Genomic DNA, 23,321 nt, shown 5'->3' with positions numbered 1-23,321 from the left:
AACTGTGGTGTTGGAGATGACTCTTGAGAGTCTCTTGGACTGCAAGGAGATCCAACCAGTCCATCCTGAAGGAGATCAGTCCTGGGTGTTCATTGGAAGGACTGATGTTGAAGCAGAAACTCCAATACATTGGCCATCTCATGCGAAGAGTTGAGTCATTGGAAAAGACCCTGATGCTGGGAGCGATTGGGGGTGGGAGAAGAAGGGGACGACAGAGGATGAGATGGCTGGATGGCATCACCGACTTGATGGGCGTGAGTTTGAGTAAACTCCGGGAGTTTGTGATGGACAGAGAGGCCTGGCGTGCTGCAATTCATGGGGTCGCAAAGAGTCAGACACGACTGAGCGACTGAACTGAACTGAACTGAACACATTTTAAAATTATTTGCTTTAGTTCCACAAAAAATGTCATTAGTATTTTGATAGGGGTTGTATTGAATCTTTAACCATATTAATACTTCCAATTCATGTTGGCAAGGATGTGGAGAAAAGAGAACCCCCGTACACTGTTGGTGGGAATGTAAATTGATGATGCAGCCACTTTGGAAAATAGTATGGAGGTTCTCAACATACTAAAATTGGAACTATCATCTGACCCAGCACACCTGGGTATATGTCGGAGAAAACCAAACCACTCCTTTGAAAAGATACATGCACCCCGATGTTCATAGCAGCATTATTTGCAATCGCCAAGGTATAGAAGCAACCTAAATGTCCATCAAAAGACGAATGGATAAAGAAGATGTGAGATACACAGATACACACACACATACACAATGGAACACTACTAAGCCATGAAAAAGAATAAAAACGTTGCCATTTGCAGCAACATGGATGGACTTGGAGGACATTAGACTCAATGAAATGTCAGGCAGGGAAAGGCAAAAACTGTGTGATATTCATATATGAAATCTAAAAATATACAACAAACTGGTTAATATAATAAAAAAAGAGGCAGACTCACAGATGCAGTTTTCAAGTGTGTGGGTTTTATGCAAGGGGCACAGAGGCAGTGGGGACGGTCAGCCGTCTCCAGTCAAGAGGCCCACTTGCCCTCCATGTGGCCTGGGCATGTTCCTTCTCCACTCTGAGCCTGGAGGTGGGTGACACCCGCTGGAAAGGCTCCTTGAGATTAAATGAGGTCACGTGGGCAAAGAGTCTAGGGGTGCTGGGCACTGAGCAGGCCCTCAGCAGTGCTGGCTCCCTCCACCGTCCGAGGTTCAAGGCAGGTGTGATTGCCCTTAATCCATCGCCCAGCAGTTCCAGCGCCCAGTGGTGCGGATCAGGGTGGTGCAGAGTTCCAGGCTCCAGGGTCTGAGGGCGCAGGGAGAAGGCATGGGTGGCCGTACCTGGTCTCAGCACGTCCCTGCAAGGCAGGGACCTAGTCCCACGGTGAACTTGGATGCATATTAACGCACCCGGCAGAAAGATAAAAGAGCCCCAACTTAAGAACTGTTTGCGCCATGCTGATCCAAGAGGTGCCACGGTGCCTGCGGAGTTTGGGGAGCCTAGCTGCTGATGGTGATCATTCTTAAGAAATGCCGATCACCTGCAAAGAGTGTAAAGCCCCTCACCGAATGGCTATTCGGCTTCCAATGGAAGGTGGCGCCCAGACATGGGGTTCAGGAGTCAAACCCCAGTCTCAACCTCGGAGTGTTTCAGGGCTGCGCCCACGGCGCTGGGCAGGGCCCTTGGGGCGCACCCCGCGGTTTCGGGCGGGGACCGGGCGGCGGCGGCCGGGGCTCCTCCCTCTTCGGCCAGGGCGCCCCTGCTCTTAACCCGCGCGCGGGGGCGCCCGGGCCACTGGGCTCCGCCGAGCGAGAGAGCGGTCAGCGCAGAGTCAGAGCTGCGCTCGTCCCGTCCGGTTCCAAGGCCGTCGCCAAGCCGCCAGCATGGCCCCCTCAGCGGCGTCCGGCGTCAGCAGCCTGCCTAGCGGTTTCGCTGTCTTCACCACCTTCCCGGACCTGCTCTTCATCTTTGAATTTGTGAGTGGCTGGCGCGCCTGGCGCCGGCGCCGGCGCCGGGGAAGGCAAGACGGGATGGGTCGTGGAGTGCGCTCTCCTCTGCCGCAAGCCGCGAGGGTCCGTGAACCTCGGGTAGCCGGGGAAGGAAAGGCTCTCCCCAACCCCCACCCCGCGATGCTACTTTGGCCCCTTCTAGCCCAAGATAAACCGTCTCCGAGATTTGGGTGGAAAAACCAAACTCGCAACACGGATCAAATGTCGGAAGCTGGCCCGGGTCCATTGGGAGCGCTTCGGGTCCAAAGCTGTGCTCCCAACCTGCTTCTCATGGGCTTATTGGCGATCGGCGTCCTTGTAGAGGCACCCAGCTCTCCCCAGGGTTAGGATTTTGTTTTAAAATTTAAAAATCAGCAAAAGACACCTGCGTATTACCAAGCTAAGGGTGGAGATAGGGTTACTGTCATAGGAGGAGCCGAATCTGGGTTGTTTTCTCTTGAACGTTTCTGGTGAGTGAAGGAATTGGCCACCACTTTGATCTGGAAATAACCCCACAGGCTGTGACTGCTCTGCCACAGTCATTGTGCACAGTGTGGAGTGTGGGGGAAGGAGGAGGAACCTGAAAGCCGGGCCCTGACTTGGCTGACCTTGAGCATCCAAGGACTTCTGCACCTGCTATTGGTCCCTCCTTACACTGAAGCCCCAACGGGAGACTGTGGGAAAGCGCTTCCTCCTCAGGGCTCCTGGAAAGTGCTCTCTGTGGGGAGGCGTCAGACCACCCTCAGCCTAAGCTCCCCAGGGTCCCAGGCCCTCACCTGGGAAGGGGCAGGCTGTACTTCTTTCCTGGGTGCGATTCCATGAGCCAGGAGACTCTTGTCCCTGCACCCCTACCGCAGTAGTGGCTGCCTGGAGTGTTAGCCTGTAAAGAAGACATCCAACCTGTTTAAAAATGGGACCCCAGCTTCTTACCTCCTGCTTGGTTGGGGAAGGCATGAACAGCAAACCCAGCAGGTTCTGTTACCCATGGAGGGTAGGGGGGAGCGCCCACGGAGGAGAGGGCTGAAGGGGTCAAGGTTGCCTGGTGGTACCATACAACTGAACTTGAGCCCAAACCTGCATGTACACAGGGTGACTTTAAATCCTGGTGCTAGCCAGAATCCAGGAAGTGACATCTAGAAGAATGTCTAGCCACACTATTTGTAGGTGGGGACACCCAGTCCCAAAGTGGAAGGGGTTTGCACTCACTGGAAAATTCCTTCCCCAGATGGCTCATCTCTGTGCTTCTATTCAGCACTTAGCCTGAAAATGAGCATGTATAGTAAGCAATAGGTTGTCCCTTCAGAGGCTACTGTATTTATAGCGAGAGAATTTGGTGATTGTAAGTGATGAAGGCTAAAGGTGAAGTGTGTGATGGGGCAGAAAGATTTTTAAGCCACAGGACTTGCTAGTATCTGTTGAGTTGCCCTAATGAGTTGTTTACTCTGCCTTTGTAGCTATTTGGGGAGCATTATAACAAGAAGCATAAGAAAATGTGTTGAGAATTCCTTGGTGGTCCTGTGGTTAAGAATTCGCCATTCTACTGCCAGGGGCCAGGGTTCAATCCCTGATTGGGGAACTAAGATGCCAAAAGCCATACAGCATGGGTAAATAAATAAATTTTTTTAAAATGTGTTCATTGGGCTTAATACAAAAGACTCTGGCACACCTTCCTCCTCTTGGCCCGACTTGAATAGGTGTATGAATATGTGTACTCATAGAGGCAGTTTTCACAATAGTCAACCAATGGAAACAGCCCAAATGTCCCATCAAGGGGTGAATGGATAAATGAATTGTGATATTCTATGCAGTGGAATATTATTCAACTGTAGAAAAGAATCAAGTACTGAAACATGTTGATAAACCTGAAAACACTATGCTAAGTAAAAGAAGCCAGATACAAAAGTATTTGATTCCACTTATATGAAATGTCCAGAATGGGTAAATCTCTAGAGACAGAGCACAAATTGGTGGTTTGCCAGGGGCTGAGAGGAGAGAGAAATGTGGAGCAACTTAATGGGCATGGAGTTTCCTTTGGGGATGATGAAAATGTTTTGAAGTTAGATAGAGGTGGTAAGTGCACAATATCCTGAAGGTATTAAATGCTATTGAACAGGTCAATTTTAAATGGTTAGTTTTCTGTTGTGCCATCTTCGTTTTCACTTTTTAAAAATTGAAAACTATTTCAAAAATGACAGAAAAGTATACATACTTTAATAGGCATTCATGTAATTATCACTCAACTTTATTATATCTTAATATTTTTCCTTATTTACTCTCAGTAGTGAGGAAATAGAGCTTTCAGATGACATCTAAGCCACCTGGATATTCTGCTATTATCTTACTCTCTTCCCTTCAGCCTCAGGACCACCTCTGGGCTGAACATGTGTTCAATGTTAGACTTTTACTGCACCCCTAACTATCTATGATTACACCTGTGTGGTTTCATGTTTTCCTGGTTTATAGAAAGGATGGTACACATCCTTCTTCAACATGGGTTTCATACAACCTTGTTCTGAGGTTTATACACACTGACACTCTTTATTCGGTCTTTTATTGATGGGCATTAGGGTAATTTCCAAATGTGATATAGCAGACGGCACTGCCAAAGAACGTTCTTGAGTTTGCTCCTGTACTTTGGGGAATTTCTTTTGAGAACACAAAGAGATTTGACTCGCTGGGTCATAGGGATTGCATACCCTCATTTTCCCAAATATTAGCACACTGATGTCCAAAATGGTTACTCCAACTCATAAGTGAGGTTACCAGGAAGCTGATGAAGCTTAATTAAGCTCAGGACCCCTTCTTGTTCAGGCCCCTTCCAAGACTCCGGCTGACTTTGCATTCCTTTGAAAGAAGGTCTCCATACTGTATAACCCTCCTGACTCCCACCAGCAGCTTATCAAAGTCCCCATTGTGCCTCATCTTGCCTCACTTGGTAGAGTCAGACTTTGTAATTTTCTGCTAGTCCAATGGGTGTGAAAGGCTTCATTATTTTTTAAATCTGTGGTCCAGCAAGTTGTTGATTACTCACAGTCCATATTCTCATGCTTGACCTCCCAGTAGCCTGGGAGGCGCCGCAGTCAAACTTTCAGCCTCCAGGTCTGCAGGGTGGAGCTCTGCTGAGCTCCCCAAGACCAGGAAACTGCCCAGGAGCAGGGAAGGGTGGTGGCTTGGGTGGAGCAAGGCAGCTCTTCCCTAGGCCTGCACCCCTACCCTTGGGCTCCCGACCTCTGAAGGCTGTGGCAAGACCCTGTCTCCATAACCGCCCCAGAGCCACCAAGGCCCTGCTGCGGCAGCAGGCGGTGGGTCACAGGTGTACACCCCCCTTCAGGCGCAGGTGGAATGTCAAATGTCCCCCCGCCCCAACAGCTCCACCCAGGGCTTTGCTCTGGCCTGTCCCCCCTCACCCACCCAAGGGAATTTTTCCTTTTGGAGCCAAAGCTCTGGTTTCCCTTCCCCCGCCCCTCCACTGCCCTCGCCTAAGCCAGGGGCTTCATGACACTGGGACATGTTCAGAAAACAGGATGTTAACATAGGATGCTTTTGTCTCAAGCTCCAGCCAGGGTCCCCAAAGGAAACTTCTTTCACAAAGTGTTGAGAGGGACACCTCCCTTTCAAAACCTTTGGAGGGGTTGCCTGAGAACAGGTTATGTAATAATCTTTCCCCCAACTCCTTCCCCCCCCAGCCTGCTAGAGGCAGAGCTAGAGGACGTTAAGAGAACATTTGTGTGGAGAGTGTGCTGGGGCGGCCACCCACATCTCCAGGCATGCTGCTGCCCCAACCCCCGCCTGCACACCTCAGGAGCCCGAGGACTCAGAGAAGGTCAAGTGGTGAGGGGCAAAGCCTGTGCTGTGCAGTTTTAAGGGTAAAGGTGGGGAACCACCTGGAACCACTGGCTGTGCCGACGCTTACAGTGGACTGAACGTGCGCTGCATGTGCGCTTGGTCGCTCAGTCGTGTCGACTCTGTGACCCGTGGACTGCAGCCCGCCAGGCTCCTCTGTCCATGGGGTTCTCCAGGCAAGAACACTGGAGTGGGTTGCCATGCCCTTCTCCAGGGGATCTTCCCAACCTAGGGATCAAACCCAGGTCTCCCACATTGCAGGGAAGCCTGAACATAGTAGTTATTAATACTAAAGTGAGACTTTCAGGGCCCCAAAGTGACTGGGGGCTTTTTATTATTTGACAGTGATCAGAAAAGTCCTTGGGACTCCTAGGCAGCTCAGCTGGTAAAGAAGCCATCTGCAGTGCAGGAGACCCCGGTTTGGCCCCTGGGTCGGGAAGATCCCCTGGAGAAGGGATAGGCTACCCACTCCAGTATTCCCAGGCTCCTTGATGGCTCAGATGGTAAAGAATCCACCTGCAATGCAGGAGACCTGAGTTCGATCCCTGGGTTGGGAAGATCCCCTGGAGGAGGGCATGGCAACCCACTCCAGTGTTCTTGCCTGGAGAATCCCCGTGGACAGAGGAGCCTAACGGTCTACAGTCCATGGGGTCACAAAGAGTCGGACATGACTGAGCGACTAAGCACAGCAGAGAAAAGTCCTGGCACTTACCCTAGAGCTTCACCTGTCTGGGGAAAGGCAGACCCACAGAACGGGAACTAGACAGTGGGGCTGGGGTGGGGGCAGGATAACAAAGCCGTTTTCTAATGGGAGGTTGGCATTCTGGCTCCACGGGAAAGGCAGCCTGGAGACCCCTAGGGAATGAGAGCTGTTGAATCCCAGAAACCTAGAATCTTTAGAGCTGGGGGCAAACAGGCTCAGAGAGGGGAGGCACTCGCCTGGGGACTCCATCTCCAGGATGGGCCTCCTTGCAGTGACAGCAGGTCCTGAATTCGCCCCAACACCCATGACAAACTTTTGCCTACAGCAAAAGGGATCCCTCTGCCCACCTGGCAGCCCTGGGTGAGGCCTGGTTCCCTCTTCTCCCCCAACTCCCCCAGAGGGTTAAGGGACAGTTCAGAGATATTGGGGAGCCCACACCCGCCTAAGGCCTTGTTAAAAATACCCTGGAGGTTCTGAGCCACTAGTTCCTGGGCAGGTCCAAGAATCTGCATTTGATACCCACTGCATGGCCCCCAGTGACCCAGCTGGGTTTGGAGCGGTCCTTGGGAGGCCAGTCTACACCCTGAATGCTTAAGGGGGGACAGTGAAAAGCTTGGGCGGGGAGCCGGGTGCCCTGAGGTTCCCCTGGGTTCCTGGCAAGTACGTCTCTGCTCCTGGGTTAATTTTCCTGTTACCCCAGCCAGGGACCTCTCCTCCAGTCACCAGGGAGGGGGGCCGGCCCTGCTGGCCTGTGCTGGGCAGCCTGGCTTCCCTGACTGTGCCCTCTGACTCCTGGCCCTGGGTCTCTCCTGTGTTGCCGGCCCCTCCCGGGAGCTGTTAAGGGCACAGCTGGGTTTTCACCTTTCTTCTTCTCTAAAGGGAGGGAGGTAGAAGCCTCTCAGGGGTTTGTCCTTGGAGCTGAGAAGTGACTTTTCAAGTTTTTCAAGAACGGGGAAGGCTACTTTGATCAGGAAACAGTGACTTTGAGCTCTTTTCTGGAAAATGCTAAGTGTGAAGATGTGGCCTATCTCCCTGATCTGTGCGTGCATGTGTCATCACGACCAAGCCGCCTTGAAAAAGATTACTTTTAAGTTTTCCATAAGTCACCCCCAAGTCAACGCTGATGGGGCCCCTTTCTCTGTCTGAGCGCTGTCAGAAGAGAGGAGGCAGGTTCCAGATGCCCCTGCAAAGGCACAGCTCACACTCAGGGTCAGGCTGGCTATTTGCACCCACAGCCTCCACGCCCCCGCCCCCGCCCCGGCTGCCAGAGAGCATGGAGGAGGGTCACGCTGCCAGCGACGCAGCTCTGGGCCGCTGCAGGAGTGCCTTGCCTTTTTTTTAAATTGAAGAACAGTTGATTTGCAGTGTTGTGGCAATCTCTACCGTACAGCAAAGTGACTCAGGTTTACACATGTGCACATTGTTTTTATTTATTTATTTTAATTTGTTTATTTTTAATTGAAGGATAATTGCCTCACGGTATTGCAGTGGTTTCTACTGAACATCGATATGAATCAACCATAGGTTTACATTCTGCTTTTAATATTCTTTTCCATTATGGTTTATCCCAGGAGACTGGATGTAGTTCCCTGTGCTATACAGGAGAACCTTGTTGTTCATCCATGCTAAATGCAGAAGTTTGTATCTACTAACCGCAAACTCCCAGTCCGTCCCTCGCCTTCCTCCTCTCACCTTTGGAAACAAGTCTGATCACTGTGTCTGTGAGTCTGTTTCTGTTTTGTAGCTAGGTTCATTTGTACCATATTTTAGGCTTCATGTATAAATGACATCAGAGCTTCCCAGGTGCCGCTAGTGATAAAGAACCTGCCTGCCAATGCTGGAAATATATGTTTGACCCTTGGGTTGGGAAGATCCCCTGGAAGAGGGCACGGCAACCCACTCCAATATTCTTGCCTGGAGAATCCCATGGACAGAGGAGCCTGGCAGGCTACAGTCCATAGGGTGGCAAAGAGTCGGACAGGACTGAAGTGACTTAGCACACATGCACATAAGTGATATCATGTGGGATTTGTCTTTCTCTTTCTGACTTACTTCACTTAGTATGAGATTCTCTAGTTCCATCCATGTTGTTACAAATGGCATTACTTTGTGCTTTTATATAGCTGAGTGATATTCCATTGTATATGTGTACCACGTCTTCTTAATCTAAGGGCTTTGCTCTGGACTCAAGACACATTGCCTGAGGGAGGGGCTGGGTGTGGGGACTGGGCCACCTGGGGCTGGCCTCGAGGTGGAGTGGGGCCAGCCTGCACCTGGCTGGGGGCTGGCTCTTCCTGGATTCAGTGCTGGGCCCCAGCTCCCGCGCCTCCGACAAGCCTAGCCGGGCTTCCTCCTGGCTCTCACTTGGCACCTGGACTTGGTGCTTGGGACCAGGGCCCCTGGGGTAGGCATTGAGGAGATGCCCCAGAGGGTGTTCTTTCTGGATGCTGAGGGATGTGAGGACACCAAGTGGCTGACACCCCTGGGCCCCGAGGGAGATGTGGGCCAGCTCCTCACAGCTTCCAGACTGTCCACAGCGCATAGGGCAGGGCCCTGGTACACTGTGCGTCACGGGACTCTGACTTGCCTCCTGCATTCTGGTGGGAAGCTGAGCTTCCTGGTAGCTTCCCGGTGGGCAGTCTGTAGTGGTGTAACTAGTTCCAGGGTAATGTAGCAGCCTCGACTCTCCGCCTTGATTCCCAGGCTCCCTGTCCCTCCCTTGTTGTTGTTCAGTTGCTGAGCCGTGTCCGACTCTTTGCGACCCCATGAACTGCAGCACATCAACCCTTTCTGTCCCTCACCATCTCCCCGAGTTCGCCCAAGTGCATGTCCATTGCATCAGTGATGCCATCCAACCATCTCATCCTCGGCCGCCCTTTTCTCCTTTTGCCTTCAGTCTTTCCCAGCATCAAGGTCTTTTCCAATGAGCCCAGGTGGCCAAAGTGTTGGAGCTCCGTCTTCAGCATCAGTCCTTCCAATAAGTATTCAGGGTTGATCTCCCTTAGGGTTAACTGGTTTGATCTCCTTGCAGTCCAAGGGACTCTGTCCGTCCCACTATGTGATTAATATTGTGCTCACACTGGGGCAAAACAACCCCTGTGTTGAATCATTTTAATACACCAAGGTTCTAGGGCCTAAAAACATCTGTGGGAACCAGAAGAAAAGCCTTGTTACCAGCCGTCACCCATTGATGGGCGGTGGGATGAAGGGCCACACAGCCAGTCTCAGCCGACCTGAAATTCCACACTGGAGCCTTGGTTCCTGTTAGAATGCAGTCAGGCTAGGAGGGGAGAGGCAAGAAGAGAGGAGCAGGAAGGAGGGGGAGAAGCACCCCCTCATGCTTATGACCAGTGCTATGGAGAGAGAAGAGGGTGGGTACTGGGGTGGTGGAGATTTCCCTGCAACCCGTGGGAGGAGGGACTCCGGCCTGGACACACTCATCCTGTTAACATCAGCTACGGACCTGAACTCACAGCCTATCTCTGAATCCCAAACCTCTATCCATCTCCTCACCAACAGACTCAAGGCCCCCTGAGTCCTGGCCTCATCCTCAGATTAAAGGGACCCGTCTATGGCGTTGCACAGAGTCAGTCACGACTGAAGTGACTTAGCAGCAGCAGCAGTGCATGCATGTATGCTCAGCGGTGTCCAACTCTTTATGACCCCATGGGCTGTAGCCCGCCAGCCTCCTCTGCCATGGGATTCTCCAGGCAAGAATATTGGAGTTGGTTACCATGTCCTTCTCTAGAGGATCTTCCCAATCCAGGGATCGAACCCGAGTCTCCTGCATCTCTTGCATTGGCAGCTGGATTCTTCACCACTTGAGCCAGCTGGGAAGCAAAAGGGACACTATCTAAGTCTATATTGGGAGGGTGATGTCATAATGGGTCCCCCAGAAAGAGCGAGCCTGCTGACAAAGGGGCCAAAGGGCAGAGCACCTGGAAAGTAAACTGAGTCACGAAGCCTTAGCACGTCTCCTGGTGCTCCCCATCGCAGTAGCCTCAGAGGAGGAGAGGGTCCCCACACAGAGAGTCTCTGACCTGCCCCAGACACCTCACAGGGTCAGAGGAGGGGGCCTTGTGCAAATTTCTGGGCTCTGTCCCTGTCCTGGGCAGCAGTGGTTAGCTGGTCGTCCTCACTGGGACGCCGACACTTTCACCAGGACCTGGCTCTGCCCTTGGTGGCCCCAGAGCTGCTCAGGTGGGGCTCAGCGGTAGGACCAGATGAGACAGGACGGGAAGGGAGAGGCGGGCTCCAGGTACGAGTGTGGTTCTGAATGAAGTCTGTCTCCCTGGGCGCACCTGCCCTCCGTGCACTTTGCTCAGTGTCTGCTAAATGCACGAGTGAATGAATGAATGAGTGGGTGACTGAGGGAGTGAGCAAGTGAAAGACGGCTTTCCTTAGACTTGCTGGGAGCCCAGTCCCTCAATACAAGGGTGGAGCGGCTCATATCAGAACTAGTGCTTGCTTCCCGTTCTCTCTGCCTTTCAGAACTGGAAGAGACCCCAGCCTCCCCCTCAGAAGTTTTCTTGGGTCCTGGGGGAGGCTTCAGTGCTCTGACCTCCCTTCCCGGGCCGCCTCCTGCCGTTTGATGCTCCCGTCCTCTTGACTTGGTGACTGTTCCCTTCTCTGCAGCGGCTGTTGCTCTTCAGTCGCTCGGTCATGTCCAGCTCTCTGCGACCCCATGGACTGCAGCACGCCAGGGCTTCCCTGTCCTTCACTATCTCTCTGAGTTCACTCAAACTTATGTCCTTTGAGTCGGTGATGCCATCCAACCATCTCATCCTCTGTCCCCTTCTCCACCTGCCCTCAATCTTTCCCAGCATCAGGGTCTTTGCCAATGAGTCGGCTCTTCGCATCAGGTGGCCAAACTGTACTTCTTTGCAGTAGTTCATCCTTAGCCAGCCTCTACACACACACACACACACACACACACACACACACTCAGGAAAATGCCCTCAACTCCACCTCATGGAATGAGTGCTCTTTTCAGTCAACCAAGACTTAGAGCTGGGACTGCTACTTCTCCAGGAACACGGCTCCTCTACAGGTCAGGCCACCCTCACAGGCCCGCCTGGCATCGCAATGATCCCTGAATGCCAAAAGAGTTCCGAGAGTACAGACACTTCCAGAAACACCAGTTGGAGTTGCTGTTCCTGGGAGAGCACCTGAGGGCCTGGAGGTCCCGGCTGGGTATGTTCTGTGGCCAGCTCCCTGTAACCCCCCAGAATTAGAGGCACAGGCTCCTGTTCACACATGCCTTCTGGACCACCCCCTGCCCTGGGAGCTTGGGAATTCTGACACGGAGCCCCCCGGGACCACACTACTAGGTGTGTGTGTGAACAACCTTGCGTGGGACGTCCTCTTTGGAAAACGTCTTGCCTTGTTATTGGAAGAGTGCCTGCTTGTGGTGGCCTTGACAGAGTAAAATGGAACCCCAGAAAAATATTCAGAGAATTTGAGCAATTCTTCTGCCTTGTCCTCAGTGATCCGAGTCCTGCAGTGAAAACACTGGACAATTGTGGACCCGGAGCTCTCAGCCTTGCACAAGCGATGGAGACGGTCTGCCAGTCTCAAGAATGTGCCGATGGAATCCTTTTCCCTCTCTTGTAACCAAAGCTCATTGTTTGAGGAAGGCTTTCTCATCTTTTTATGTCCTTTCTGTTCCCTTTTGCAGAAGCGGACAAATTTCCCCCAACTTTTGATTTCCGGGAGATGGTAGGGTTTTCACTTTTCGATGCTTTTGGAATTTTATTTTTATTTTAAAATTCTGGGTCCCAGCGAGGTCTGGCGGGGATAAGTACGTGTTGCCATCCTGACTGACTGGGGTTTGCACATGGTTACAGGTGAGGCTTCCCCCCATCATGTGCCAGTCGTGACAGCAAGTATCTAGGGCACTTATTGTGGGCTGCCTCCTGTAGGTATAGACCCATTTCACCCCAGCTCCATGGGGTGGGCCCTGCTGCTGTCACTGTTTTTCAGATAGGGACCAGAGAGGAAGGAATCAGCCCAGGGACCACCAGTCACCAGCAAAATGTGGGAGAGCTAATTCAAACTCAGGGATTCCGAAATCTATACCCTTAACCACTTTCACCTGCCTCCTCTTGATTAATTCAGAAATGAAAAGATAGAGGACTTCTCTGGTGGTCCAGCAGTTAGGACTCTGAGCTCCCAACGCAGGGGCCACAGGTTCAATCCTTGGTCGGAGAACTAAGATCCCACATGCTTTGCAGTGTGGCAAAAAAAAAAAAAGAGAGAGAAAGGACCTACTCTGAATTCACATGAGAGCCCTCCCCAAGACGACCTGCTGAAGAAATTTTATTCACAAAAATTGTTTGATGGGAGTGAACAACCAATAAAAACTTTTTGGCAATTTTTTGCCTAGTTTTGTACAACACCCTTGGTTCTTACAGCACTTCACCTCCGCTCAGCAGCTAAACCCAGACAGAGTGAAAGACAGAAGTTTCCAGTCCTAAAACACCAGGGTGGCTCAGATCCCAGCTCTACTCCATTCACGCACACAGGCCGTGTCCTTGCATCCAGAGGACACCCAAGGACGAGTGACTCCCACATTCAGGGGCAAACGGGGATGGAATCTTAAGAAGAGGAAAGGAAACTTTGTACTGGAACCACTTGGGACCTGGAGCGGCATCTTGGCCAGCATCGCTAGACACCAGAGACAGAAGCCATTTCTTCTGGTTTGACGGGAGTTACCAGAACATCATCCATAGACGGATTGTGTTACGGAAACACATTCCAAAGCCTTTGCAAAGAGTTTGGGACGTCTGCTTCTTGTCCTAGAACTCTGCTCCTCTCCTGGGCATGAGGCCCAGGCACTGGGGTTTTGGAGGTGGCCCAGGCAGTGTAGACTGATGGTTAAGGACCGTGCTTTAGCCCAGGTGCTGCCTCCATTTTCCAGCATGGGGATCTGGGACCCAGAGAGAGAGCTCAACCCTGGTGACACCCAGGCCACTCAGCTTAGAGACATTTCGTCTGAGACCACCCCTGCCGGCTTCACCACCTCTGTTATGGAGGATGTCCAGGGTGCAGGCCAGGGGCGGAGGGAACCTGGCCTGGTGACAGGGATGACTGGAAAACTGGGGCCATGTCCCCACTGGTGTGACTGACATTTCAGAACCATTGCCTCTCAGCGTGCTTCCTGGGTGCTGGGAGCCCCCTCCGGGTTTCCTTTAGGAAGAGAAGTGCTTGAACCCTCACCTACCCCTTCGCTCTTGACAAATATTTGGCCAGTGGGGTCCTGAGGCCAGGGTGGGGTGGGCTGCTCCCTGCCCTGGACGCCTTATCTCCTGGGTGTGGGCTTCGGCTTGCTGTTTGCTCTCTGCAAACTTTGTAGGTGGAGTGTGGCCCGGCACTGGCTCAGCCACATGATTTATGCTGAATCTCGGTTTTCCACTGAGTGGGGCCAGGGAAGCCTTTGAGGTGGCCCAGCAACTAGTCCCGTGTGGAGGTCGCACTGCCTCCAGCCGCAACTCCTCCCACCCCTATGCCCCAGCCTCTTGCCTTCCTAAGCTGTCCTTGCTGCTCCAGCAGCCTCTGGGTCGGTCAGCTGCTCATTCCTCCCCTGGAAAGCCTTGTCCTGACCACTTGGCCAGGCACAGTAAAGAATCTGTCTGCCAGTGCAGGAGAGGTGGAGATGTGGGATTGATCCCTGGGTCGGGAAGATCTCCTGGAGAAGGAAATGGCAACCCATTCCAGTATTTTTGCCTAGAGAATTCCATGGCAGAGAAGCCTGGCGGGGTCACAAAGAGTCGGACATCACTGAGTGATTAAAAACAAACGAAATCAGCTAAGTCCACCTCTCCCTTCAAACCTCCTGGGGCCTTGTCCCAGTTGGTGCTACTCTGCCCACTCAGGGCTGGTAATCATCCTGAGTTGTCACTGACTGACCCGGGGTCTGTATGCCCTGGGCTGCTGGCATCCTGGGTAAGCAATCTTCACCCTGCCTGGGTGATGCCAGGCACAGGGCCAGAAGCTTCACACGCATGCACACAGTTTCCGGCAGTTCATACCACCCAAAGTGCCATTTGCAGTGGAGGAAGCTGGGGCCCAAGAGTTCCATGCTACGGGGCCTCCTCCAGCGCATTTGGTGGGGAGGCCCTCCCACATTACGTGCCGGCAGGCCCCTGCTCATGCGTTGGGCATGCCACATCCACCCTCTTCTCCATGCCAAGCTCTCGTGCCTTCCAAGTCCAAGTCCGTCTCACCCATCAGCATGCTCACATCTTCTGTCCCGGTTCCTGTGAAAAAGGCCTAGCAGTCTGTTTGATCTTCAAGGCAATTATGGATGAATCTACACGTACGTCTCACTGTACGGCAGTCTGAGGGGTTTTATTTGGTGGAATTTGCTCCACTGATTTTTGGAGAGTGTGCCCCACTAGGCCTCAGTTACCGCGAGAGGAAGTTTCCGGTGAGAGCTGCCTGCATCTGATTCACTGGGCCCACCTTGGCTTTGATCATTGCAGATTCTTCACTGCACTGATTTTTTTACCCAAATGTGATGGTCCCCTGGTGCTTCTCAGCTAAGAGGCTCAGAGAACACCTGTGAGGAAGTGCTGCCTCTTACCCAGCAAGCAGGCAGCAGGTTCAGGGAGACAGGGTCAAGGTGTGGCCATGTGCAGTCACACCACAGGGGCTGCAGGGATAGGAGGGGGCCTGTCTTCAACCCCCAGACCCTCAGAAGGATGGTGCCAAGCTCTGCAGCTCCTTGGAGCCTCTGACTGCAAAGCCGTGTCCACCTGTGTCCCAGCCCAGGCCTTTTCTGGCTAGGGAGACTTCACTGGAATGGAGACGGACCAGGAGATGGGGAGGCAGGTGCAGAGACTCCTAGCATGGTTGTGCTTGGTCCACAGGGGGAGCTGGACTGGGGCACTGAGGTCAGGACCCCTACGTCTATCCTTACGATCCTGGGGGCTCCCCGACCCTGAGGACGCTAAGCAAGGTGTCTTCTGGATAATGACAGCAAGGAGGAGTGTTTGTATCATGGCTATCCTAGGAAACCTTAGATCAGGCTGACCTGGGCCTCCCCACTCCAACCCCCCCTCCAATAGTCAGAGAACTTCTGACACTTGGGGATTTTAAGATCAAGTTTTTTATTAAATGCTAATGATATAGTGTGGCTAATTTGTTTGGCCATTCTGCTGGTCACTACCATTTTACAAGAGAAAGGATATCTGGGGGAGTTCCATGGCAGTCCAGTGGTTAGGCCCTGGGTTCAGTTCTTGGCTCACAAACTGCACAGCATAGCCTTCCCCTGACGACCGAAGGGATATTTTTCTATAAAAAATACTAGGAAAGATATAATCTCAGAACTTGCCCTTTACTGATAAAACTGGATGGTATAAATCCTTTCTAGGGATAACATTTTTAAGTCACGTATGCCTTTGTTTCTCACAAATGGGTCAGGACCACACCTGGGACACTGTGAGGATGAACTGAGTTAATATTTGTGAAGTGCCCCTGGCTCCCCAGCGTGACCTCGGGGTCTGGCCCTTCCTGGGCCTGGGCTCTCCTGGTCTGATCATCACCCCTTCTCCCTCTCCCTCTGCAGGTCTTTGGGGGGCTGGTGTGGATCCTGATCTCCTCATCCCACGTGCCTATTCCCCTAATCCAGGGCTGGGTCATGTTCGCGTCGGTGTTTTGCTTCGTAGCCACCACCATCCTGGCCTTCTTGTATGTAATTGGCGCCCACGGCAACAGAACCTCATGGATCACCCTGGTGAGTCCAGCCCTGTGTGTCCGGGGGCAGGGGGTAGTGATGGACACTCCCCTGGGAGGCGGGCTTTTCCAGTGCTGGGTGAGGAGCCCTCCAAGGCCGAGCAGCCCACAGCAGCCCAGGGCTCCCGCGGCAGGAGGCTGACTGTCCCCGCCTGGTTCTCCGGGGGCTGCTCTGCCTTCTCCTCTGCGATCTCCCCTCTCCTGGAAACCAGCAGCCTGACATCCCTCCCTGTCCCTCCCGCACCTGCCAGGGGTCGGTCGTCGTCTCCCACCGCCCAGCAGGACCGGCTTTCACCTCCAGGAGGGGCCGGGGAGCTGGAGGGGGGTGGGTCCTGCTGCCCCTTGTGAGGAGTGCTCACTGCCCCGCTCCCGTCCCCGCCTCTAACGCGGGGTCACCAGAGAGGAACCTGGCGGGGAAGAGGGATGGCCTGTGATCGCTCTTCGCACGAATTCTGCCTGAGGTCCGTGAAGGGCGGAACTGACACCTGGGTCACCTGCCCTGACCTTCCCTGGACGGGCGTGGGGCTCTTAGCCAGGCCCCGTACTCTCCAAAGTCCTCCAGCCTAGGCTTAGAAACCCCCTGAAAATCCTAACTACTCAAAAGCCTGCTCTAGTGCTTTATTGCAAAAAAAGAATTTATTTGTTTATTTGGCTGTGCTGGGTCTTGCCTGCTTTGCTCGGGCTTGCCCCAGTCGACGTGAGCGAGGGCTCTCTCTGTCGTGGTGCCCGGCTTCTCACTGCAGCGGCTTCTCTGGCTGTGGCTCCCGGGCTCTCGAGCTCAGGTTCAGGAGCCGCGGCACACGGGCTTAGCTGCCCCGCAGCATGTGAAGTCTTCCCGGGCCAAGGATCGAACCGTGTCTCCTGCATGTCAGTTGATTCCTACCCACTGTGACACCAGGGAAGGTCCTTTGTTTTGCTTTTAAACATAACTGGAGCCCCCATCCCTGGTCATCCTTCAAGGAAAAAGCTAACAACAAAACAACAATACAATTGGCCTGAGTCTTTCTTTCTGAATTGACCACCGAGGCCACCTCCAAACTGGGGACTGTGACCACAGCTGACACTTCTCAGGCTCAGAACTGATTTCTACCAGCACGCAGAAAGGGCTGCTCCCCGACCCATGACTAGATCCCACCTCACGGGAAAGCAGCACCCCCTCCTCCATTGAAGTCCTTACTTTGCCCCCAGACCAGGGTCACTAAGCAGGGGGGTGAGGCGGTGGCCCAGGCCAGGCAGGGTCAGGCGGGGTGGACAGGCCCTGCTGGGACCACAGGCCCCCCAGGTCTCCCGGCTGGCCTCCCCGTCTCTCTGACGGCTCTCTCTGACCCCACAGGATGCAGCCTACCACTCTGTTGCCTCCCTGTTTTACTTTGGCGCCTCTGTCCTGGAAGCTCTGGCCACCATCCAGCTGCAAGACGGCTTCTACTATAAATTTTACCATGAAAACATCTCTGCTGTGGTGAGTCCCCCGTCAAGGTGCTCTGTTCACAGCTCCCGCTGCCCGCTGTCAAAGGTACTGAGTGGAAGGCTGCCGAGGCCCTCTCTGTTATTTTTTAGTTCACTAGATTTCAATTAAAATAAAACCTCCCCCTCATTTCTGAAGAAACAGAGCCCCGGAGGAGGGAACTGGTGCACCCGGGCTCCCATGACCGCCAGTCAATGCCATACTGCCCAGGCCGGGCAGGCTTTGAGAAGGCAGATGCAGGAGGGCACGTGACCGCGGGGCCGGGCCGTGTATGAGCCCCTGTGGACGACCTTATTTACCCCCCCGAAGCTTCCCAATGAGCAATGGGTGGAACAGGGGCTGGAACCACCTTCATTCACCCCATTAGGAGGACAGACGGGATGAGACTATGTATCTGGGGGGCACCTTGCCTGCAAGTCTCTGAGCTCTGAAAGGAACATCCTCCACCTGGGAAGCCAGACCCTCTGGCAGGCTGTGCGGTCATAATCCGAATCTTCTTGTTGCTGGGATGGGTCAGGATGACAGGGAATAAGAGAATATATCATTTCATAAAACTCTTTTCCAGAGTTATGCATGTGTGGGCTTGCCCCAGTATGCTGACTCATTACATCAGATACATTTCTAACTGTGGATATTATTTAAAAACTAAGAAAAAGCTTTAGAAACAGCGCCCAGATTTCTCGTCAGCACCCTATGAATTAAGGAAATCCCAAGGTCAGATGTGATGACAGACCACGACATGCCCTCCCCCCATGCCAAAGCTGTGCTACCCCCACCCCTGTGGGGAAAGGCAGAACAGAGGCTCAAAGAAAGCCCCCAGGGTGGGTGTCGTCAGGCTCTGGGAAGGGGGTTAGTGTGGGTGCCCTTCCTGCTCCCAGAGGGAGGGGTCTCGGCGAGAGAGCCTTGACGCCTGTCTGCTTGTCCCCAGGGGCCCATCCCCTTCCCCGGGGAAGCCACACACTCCCCTCAGCTCCCAGCCACTCCCCAGTTCCATAAGCAGGGCTCCCTCATGGTCCCTGGGACCCCCTCAACTGTCCCACAGTGTGGGAGCCTCTCCCATATTTAGTTCATCTCCCAAGATGGCTGGATTCTAAACAGAATCACAGCAGGCTCTCTTTCCCTTGGGAGACAGTCATTCGCCTCCTCCATCACCTTCAGATGACTGTTTCATTGCCCCCTCACTAGAAAAACCACAGGTACCACCCCCAACCCAACCCCAGAAGCCTTCTTTCTGAACAGACATCAGCCAGGCATCTGACAACCATTTCTGTAGAATTACTGCAGACAAGGGCAGTGAAACCTAGATGGAATGTGGATAGTGGGCCAACACTTGACTGACCAATCCAAGTGGGGTGAGTTAATGACCCTGTCCACTGGTCTAATCTCTAGTTGAAAACCGCTGGGCTCGACCATGTTCTGACTTTCCTACTTTCTATCAAAATACAGCATAGATGTCTTGGGTTTTCCTGGTGACTCAACCATAAAGAATCCACCTGCCAATGCAGGACACATGGGTTTGATCCCTGGGTCAGGAAGATCCCCTGGAGAAGGAAATGGCAACCCACTCCAGTATTCTTGCCTGGGAAATCCCACGGACAGAGGAGCCTGGTGGGCTTCAGTCCACGGGGTCACAAAAGAGTCAGACACGACTCAGCAACTAAATAACAGCACAAATAGGCTTCTAGAGAGGTGAGGACACAGGGGTACAGCTTGATGAATTTCCGTAATCCATCCATTATTCATTGTTCACAACCCTCCGTGTAACAAACATCCAGACTAAGAAACAGAACATAATAAGCAGCCCACAGAAGTCCCTCCGTGCCCCGCCCCGCCATGCCCCTTCACTCAGGATAAACCCTGTCCTGATGTCTGGCTGCTGGGGTCCACTTCACCTGCTTTGGGTCTTCATGAGCTGTGTGCCTTCTCCCGTGTCTGGCTTCTCTCCCCACGTCAGGCTTGTGAGGCTGTTCCACATCGCTGGGCGGGGAAGTAGAGGTTTGTTCTCTTTGCTGTTTACTGTTCCACTGATGACTACACCAGCATCATCTATTTCTCCTTTCCATGACTGATCCTGTCCCCATATCTTTGTGAGCTCAGTTGGAAAGCCATGAGGAGACTGGCAAAGTCACCGGGGCAGAATCAGGAATCTAAATGCTGCCTACGGGCGGATACGCTGAGCTGAGCACACACCCCTCCCCCACCAACCAGGGGGAATATGAGCCCCTTTTCATGTAAAGTCACATCTTTGTATTCAAAATATCAGTTGTGTCCAAGCCTGGGGGAGAAGGGATCATGAATACAGGCTCAGGATTTAACCCCAGAACCTGCCCAGACCGCACACCCCCTTCCCACAACCTAGGGTGGGCCGGCGTTGGAGTTGGGGGCCGTCTGAGAATGTGAGAAGGCTTGTCAAGACCTCTCCCCCGCGCACCTGGCCTTCTCGAGCATCTGACCACCCCTCACTCTCTTCTCCACACCTTCCTCAGGAGCTCAGCTTCCCCCTCTCTCCTGGGCTGGCAGCAGAGAGGCTGCACCAGAGGGATCCCGAGGATTGGTGAGAGTTGCCTGAAAGTAGCTGGAAACTTCTGGAGAAATCTGGTGGATCCAGGGTCTTAACCGTGGTGGACAGCAATGGCCATTGCTCATGGAGAGGGGTTTCTGAGGATCTGAGTTCACGTCCACTCCTGGTCCTGGCTCTCACTCTCTCCAGTGTGCCGTCTCTTGACCTCCCTTTAAAATAAGTGTCTGTCTTCCTGCTCCTCTTCTGAGGAGCTTCTGCCAAGGGTCTCTCTTGGGCCTTGAGTCCCCCACATGGCACACTGCTCCTGTCTGATCGGCAGAGGTCTCTTCTGAGGGGCTTCTCACTCAGGTGTGACTGCTCCCTTTGGACAGTGTGTCTGATTCCCTGATGGATTCTCTTGCCTGGTTATTAAATAACTCAAGTTACTCGCCGCCCCTGGCAATGAGGGTGAGGGCTCGTCCAGGTGTGGCGGCAGGGCGAGAGGGGCACCATGACTGCTGGTTTTATGAGGATTTTCAAGTCACGGGACTGCAGCCAGTAGGATGCTGTGCCTGGGTTGGAAACTCTTGACCCTTACACCCAAGGTCACAAGCCAGGTGCAGGTATTTGCTAAGGGGCAGAAAACCTCTGGGGGCCAGCCACCCAGAGCTGGGTGATACTCCCCAAGCGAACACATATGATTGGGGCCTTGAAAGGGCACGGAGTGACCTTTCTGCTGCATTTCCTGGCCTCTGCTCACAGCAGCTCTCTCAGTAAGCCCCCTCCTTTTGCCAAAGGCTCAAAATCCCTCCTCCCCATCCCAGCCTCTCACTTGCTATGGCCTGGCTCCCTCTGAATAAGATTCCGGTCGGGGTTAGAAGCTATCCAGGCGGCAAACCCATGTGTTCAAACTCTCTTGGCCAAGGCCGCTGGGATCACAGCTGGTGGACTCTGGTCCTACTGGTGTGCAGGAAGAAAGTTATCCATGAAGAGCGGGACATATTCGCCTGCAGTTATCCCTGGAGGGGTCTCTGGGGGCCCTCGTTTCTAGTTAGGCAGCGCTGACGTGAAGACATGTGCAGGCACGCAAGTCCAGCGTGTCGTGAGGTCACCTGGAGTCTGTGCTCAGTGTTATGCCCGATGTCCGAATCCCCGAGCGGGAAGAGAGAGAAGGCTTCCAAGACAATGCAACTCGCAAAAAGGGAAGTTTATTACTGACTCGAGCCAGGGCCTTCTGCCACCAACATCACAATGGTGCAGGGTCAGAAAGCGCCGAGCTCAAGCTTGTTACACAAATTTATCAGATATGCAAAAGCGGTTAGTAACTGGCTTAAGCGGATTGGTTACATGTTTGCAAAGCAATTTTATCCGTACAGACTTTCGCGGGCTTTTCAGCTCTCCCTTTGTTCTTACTGGGCGCATATTGATTGGCTGGCTCCAGGTTACTTGATGGGGGTAGGGAATCTTACCATTTCGGGGGAAGCTAAAACTTAGGTCCAGGCCGCCCGTCATGGTATTAACCCTGGCAGCCTCACACTCAGGGCTCCACACAGAGCATGTCTGCATGTGTGATGGGAAGCAGGGGCGTGCACACGCTCCAGGGCTGCCAACCCCGAGCACCACGAGAGCGGCCAGCCCAGCGTGGACAGCCCGTGGCTTTCCAAACTCCCCCGTGAACAGCCAGTTAATTGTCATTTATCTCGGTTGCAGGTGTTTTCATATGTAGCCACTCTGCTGTACGTGGTCCATGCCATGTTTTCCTTAATCAGATGGAAGTCTTCCTAGAGCAGCAGAACTTAACTGAACACCAAGAGAGTGTTCACCGATCGGCCGGCCTTCCAGCATAACACTTTAGAATACAGAATGTTCTGGAGAACGGATAAAGAGAGAGGTTTATTCTCCCGTATACCTTCATGTCAGAGTAAGGGGGCTTGCTACGTTTATCCTCCAACTGTTGAGCTGTCTTTCCAAGATCGTTTCCTATTTGAAAGGGGGCAGTGGGGTGGGGAGTGAGGACTGACCTGAGAGACCGTGACACCGGACTGCTGGCCCCTGGACCGGATCGTGAGGACTGCCTACTAGAATTTTCCTCAGGCGCTTCTGAATGTCCACCTTGCAGCAAGTTTCTCCATCTTCATGGAAATTCTGCATCTTCAAGGATAATCTACCTATCTTGGGGAATAAAAGTCGTTCAGCAAATATTCGCAAATGTCCACGGTGGGACAGGATAAACCCTTGAAATACTTTATAAAGTGTCTTTATGTTCAATACTTTTGTGGGAGTGTTTTATTTTTTAATTCTCCAGCACGGGAACACCATCATGTCAGCCTACTTTCTGAGGACTTGTTGGGTTAGATCAAATTTCAAAGGCAGCTGCAAAGGGCAGTTCCGATGACAGCTGTGTGTGCCTGGCCCCTGCATCTCCAAGAGCCCAGAGAGGGTATCCCATTCTCCCCAGCTAATAGGGAGGTCAGATGGCTTCACTCTTTCTAGAAACTCACTAAGTATCAGCCTGGCGGACCCCTTCTTTTTCCTACAAAACAGAGGGGTCTATGCTCAGTTAGAAAGTCCTTACACCAAAAGAAAACAGGCTGAAGTTTCTTCTCACTCTATACGAAACTGATCAGAAATCTTCCGGGCAGTATGTTCTATGTCAGGCTTCCCTGGTGACTCAGTGGTAAAAAGTCCTCCTGCCAAGGCAGGAGACACAAGTTCGACCCCTAGGTCAGGAAAATCCCTTGGAGAAGGAAATGGCAACCCTTTCCAGTATTCTTGCCTGGACAATCCAATGGACAGAGGAGCCTGCCAAGCTACAGTTCATAGGGTCCAAAAGATTAGGACACAACTTGGCGAGTAAACAGCAATGTTCTGTGTTCTATGCCCATTAGGAATGTGAATTAGAAACTGTTTTTAGAATTTCCTTGGGCCACTCCATAGAGATAAAGGGGACTGGGCTACCATGCGAAAGGAAGCATGATGACGAGTGGCAGTACCATGCTGGGTATGAGTTGTCTGGGTCAGAAGGAAAGAGGATGATGAGGAAGGAGGGCCCTCAGCTAGAAATGCTGAAAGCTCAGC

The 23,321-nt window shown here is 52.9% G+C and overlaps 1 protein-coding gene across 1 annotated transcript; it reads left to right on the top strand.

Moving 5' to 3' along the window:
* The first annotated feature begins 1,817 nt into the window (after nt 1-1,817).
* Nucleotides 1,818-22,511, top strand: LOC133065633 (myelin and lymphocyte protein). Its single transcript, XM_061156336.1, has 4 exons — nt 1,818-1,985; nt 16,112-16,279; nt 17,612-17,737; nt 21,954-22,511. The coding sequence occupies exons 1-4, from the start codon at nt 1,893-1,895 to the stop codon at nt 22,026-22,028; spliced, it is 462 nt and encodes a 153-aa protein (XP_061012319.1). The 5' UTR covers nt 1,818-1,892; the 3' UTR covers nt 22,029-22,511.
* Nucleotides 22,512-23,321: the final 810 nt, after the last annotated feature.

The sequence above is a fragment of the Dama dama genome, chromosome 11 (genome assembly GCF_033118175.1).
Source record: "Dama dama isolate Ldn47 chromosome 11, ASM3311817v1, whole genome shotgun sequence".
Taxonomy (NCBI): Eukaryota; Metazoa; Chordata; class Mammalia; order Artiodactyla; family Cervidae; genus Dama; species Dama dama.
The sequence above is the reverse complement of the archived record's forward strand: the minus strand, read 5'-3'. Positions and strand labels throughout refer to the sequence as shown.

Coding starts and splice junctions, on each gene's coding strand:
- LOC133065633 (XM_061156336.1), top strand. CDS start 1,893: ATGGCCCCCTCAGCGGCGTCCGGCGTCAGCAGCCTGCCTAGCGGTTTC. Junction 1,986..16,111: donor TGCTCTTCATCTTTGAATTT/GTGAGTGGCTGG, acceptor CTCCCTCTGCAG/GTCTTTGGGGGGCTGGTGTG. Junction 16,280..17,611: donor GAACCTCATGGATCACCCTG/GTGAGTCCAGCC, acceptor CTGACCCCACAG/GATGCAGCCTACCACTCTGT.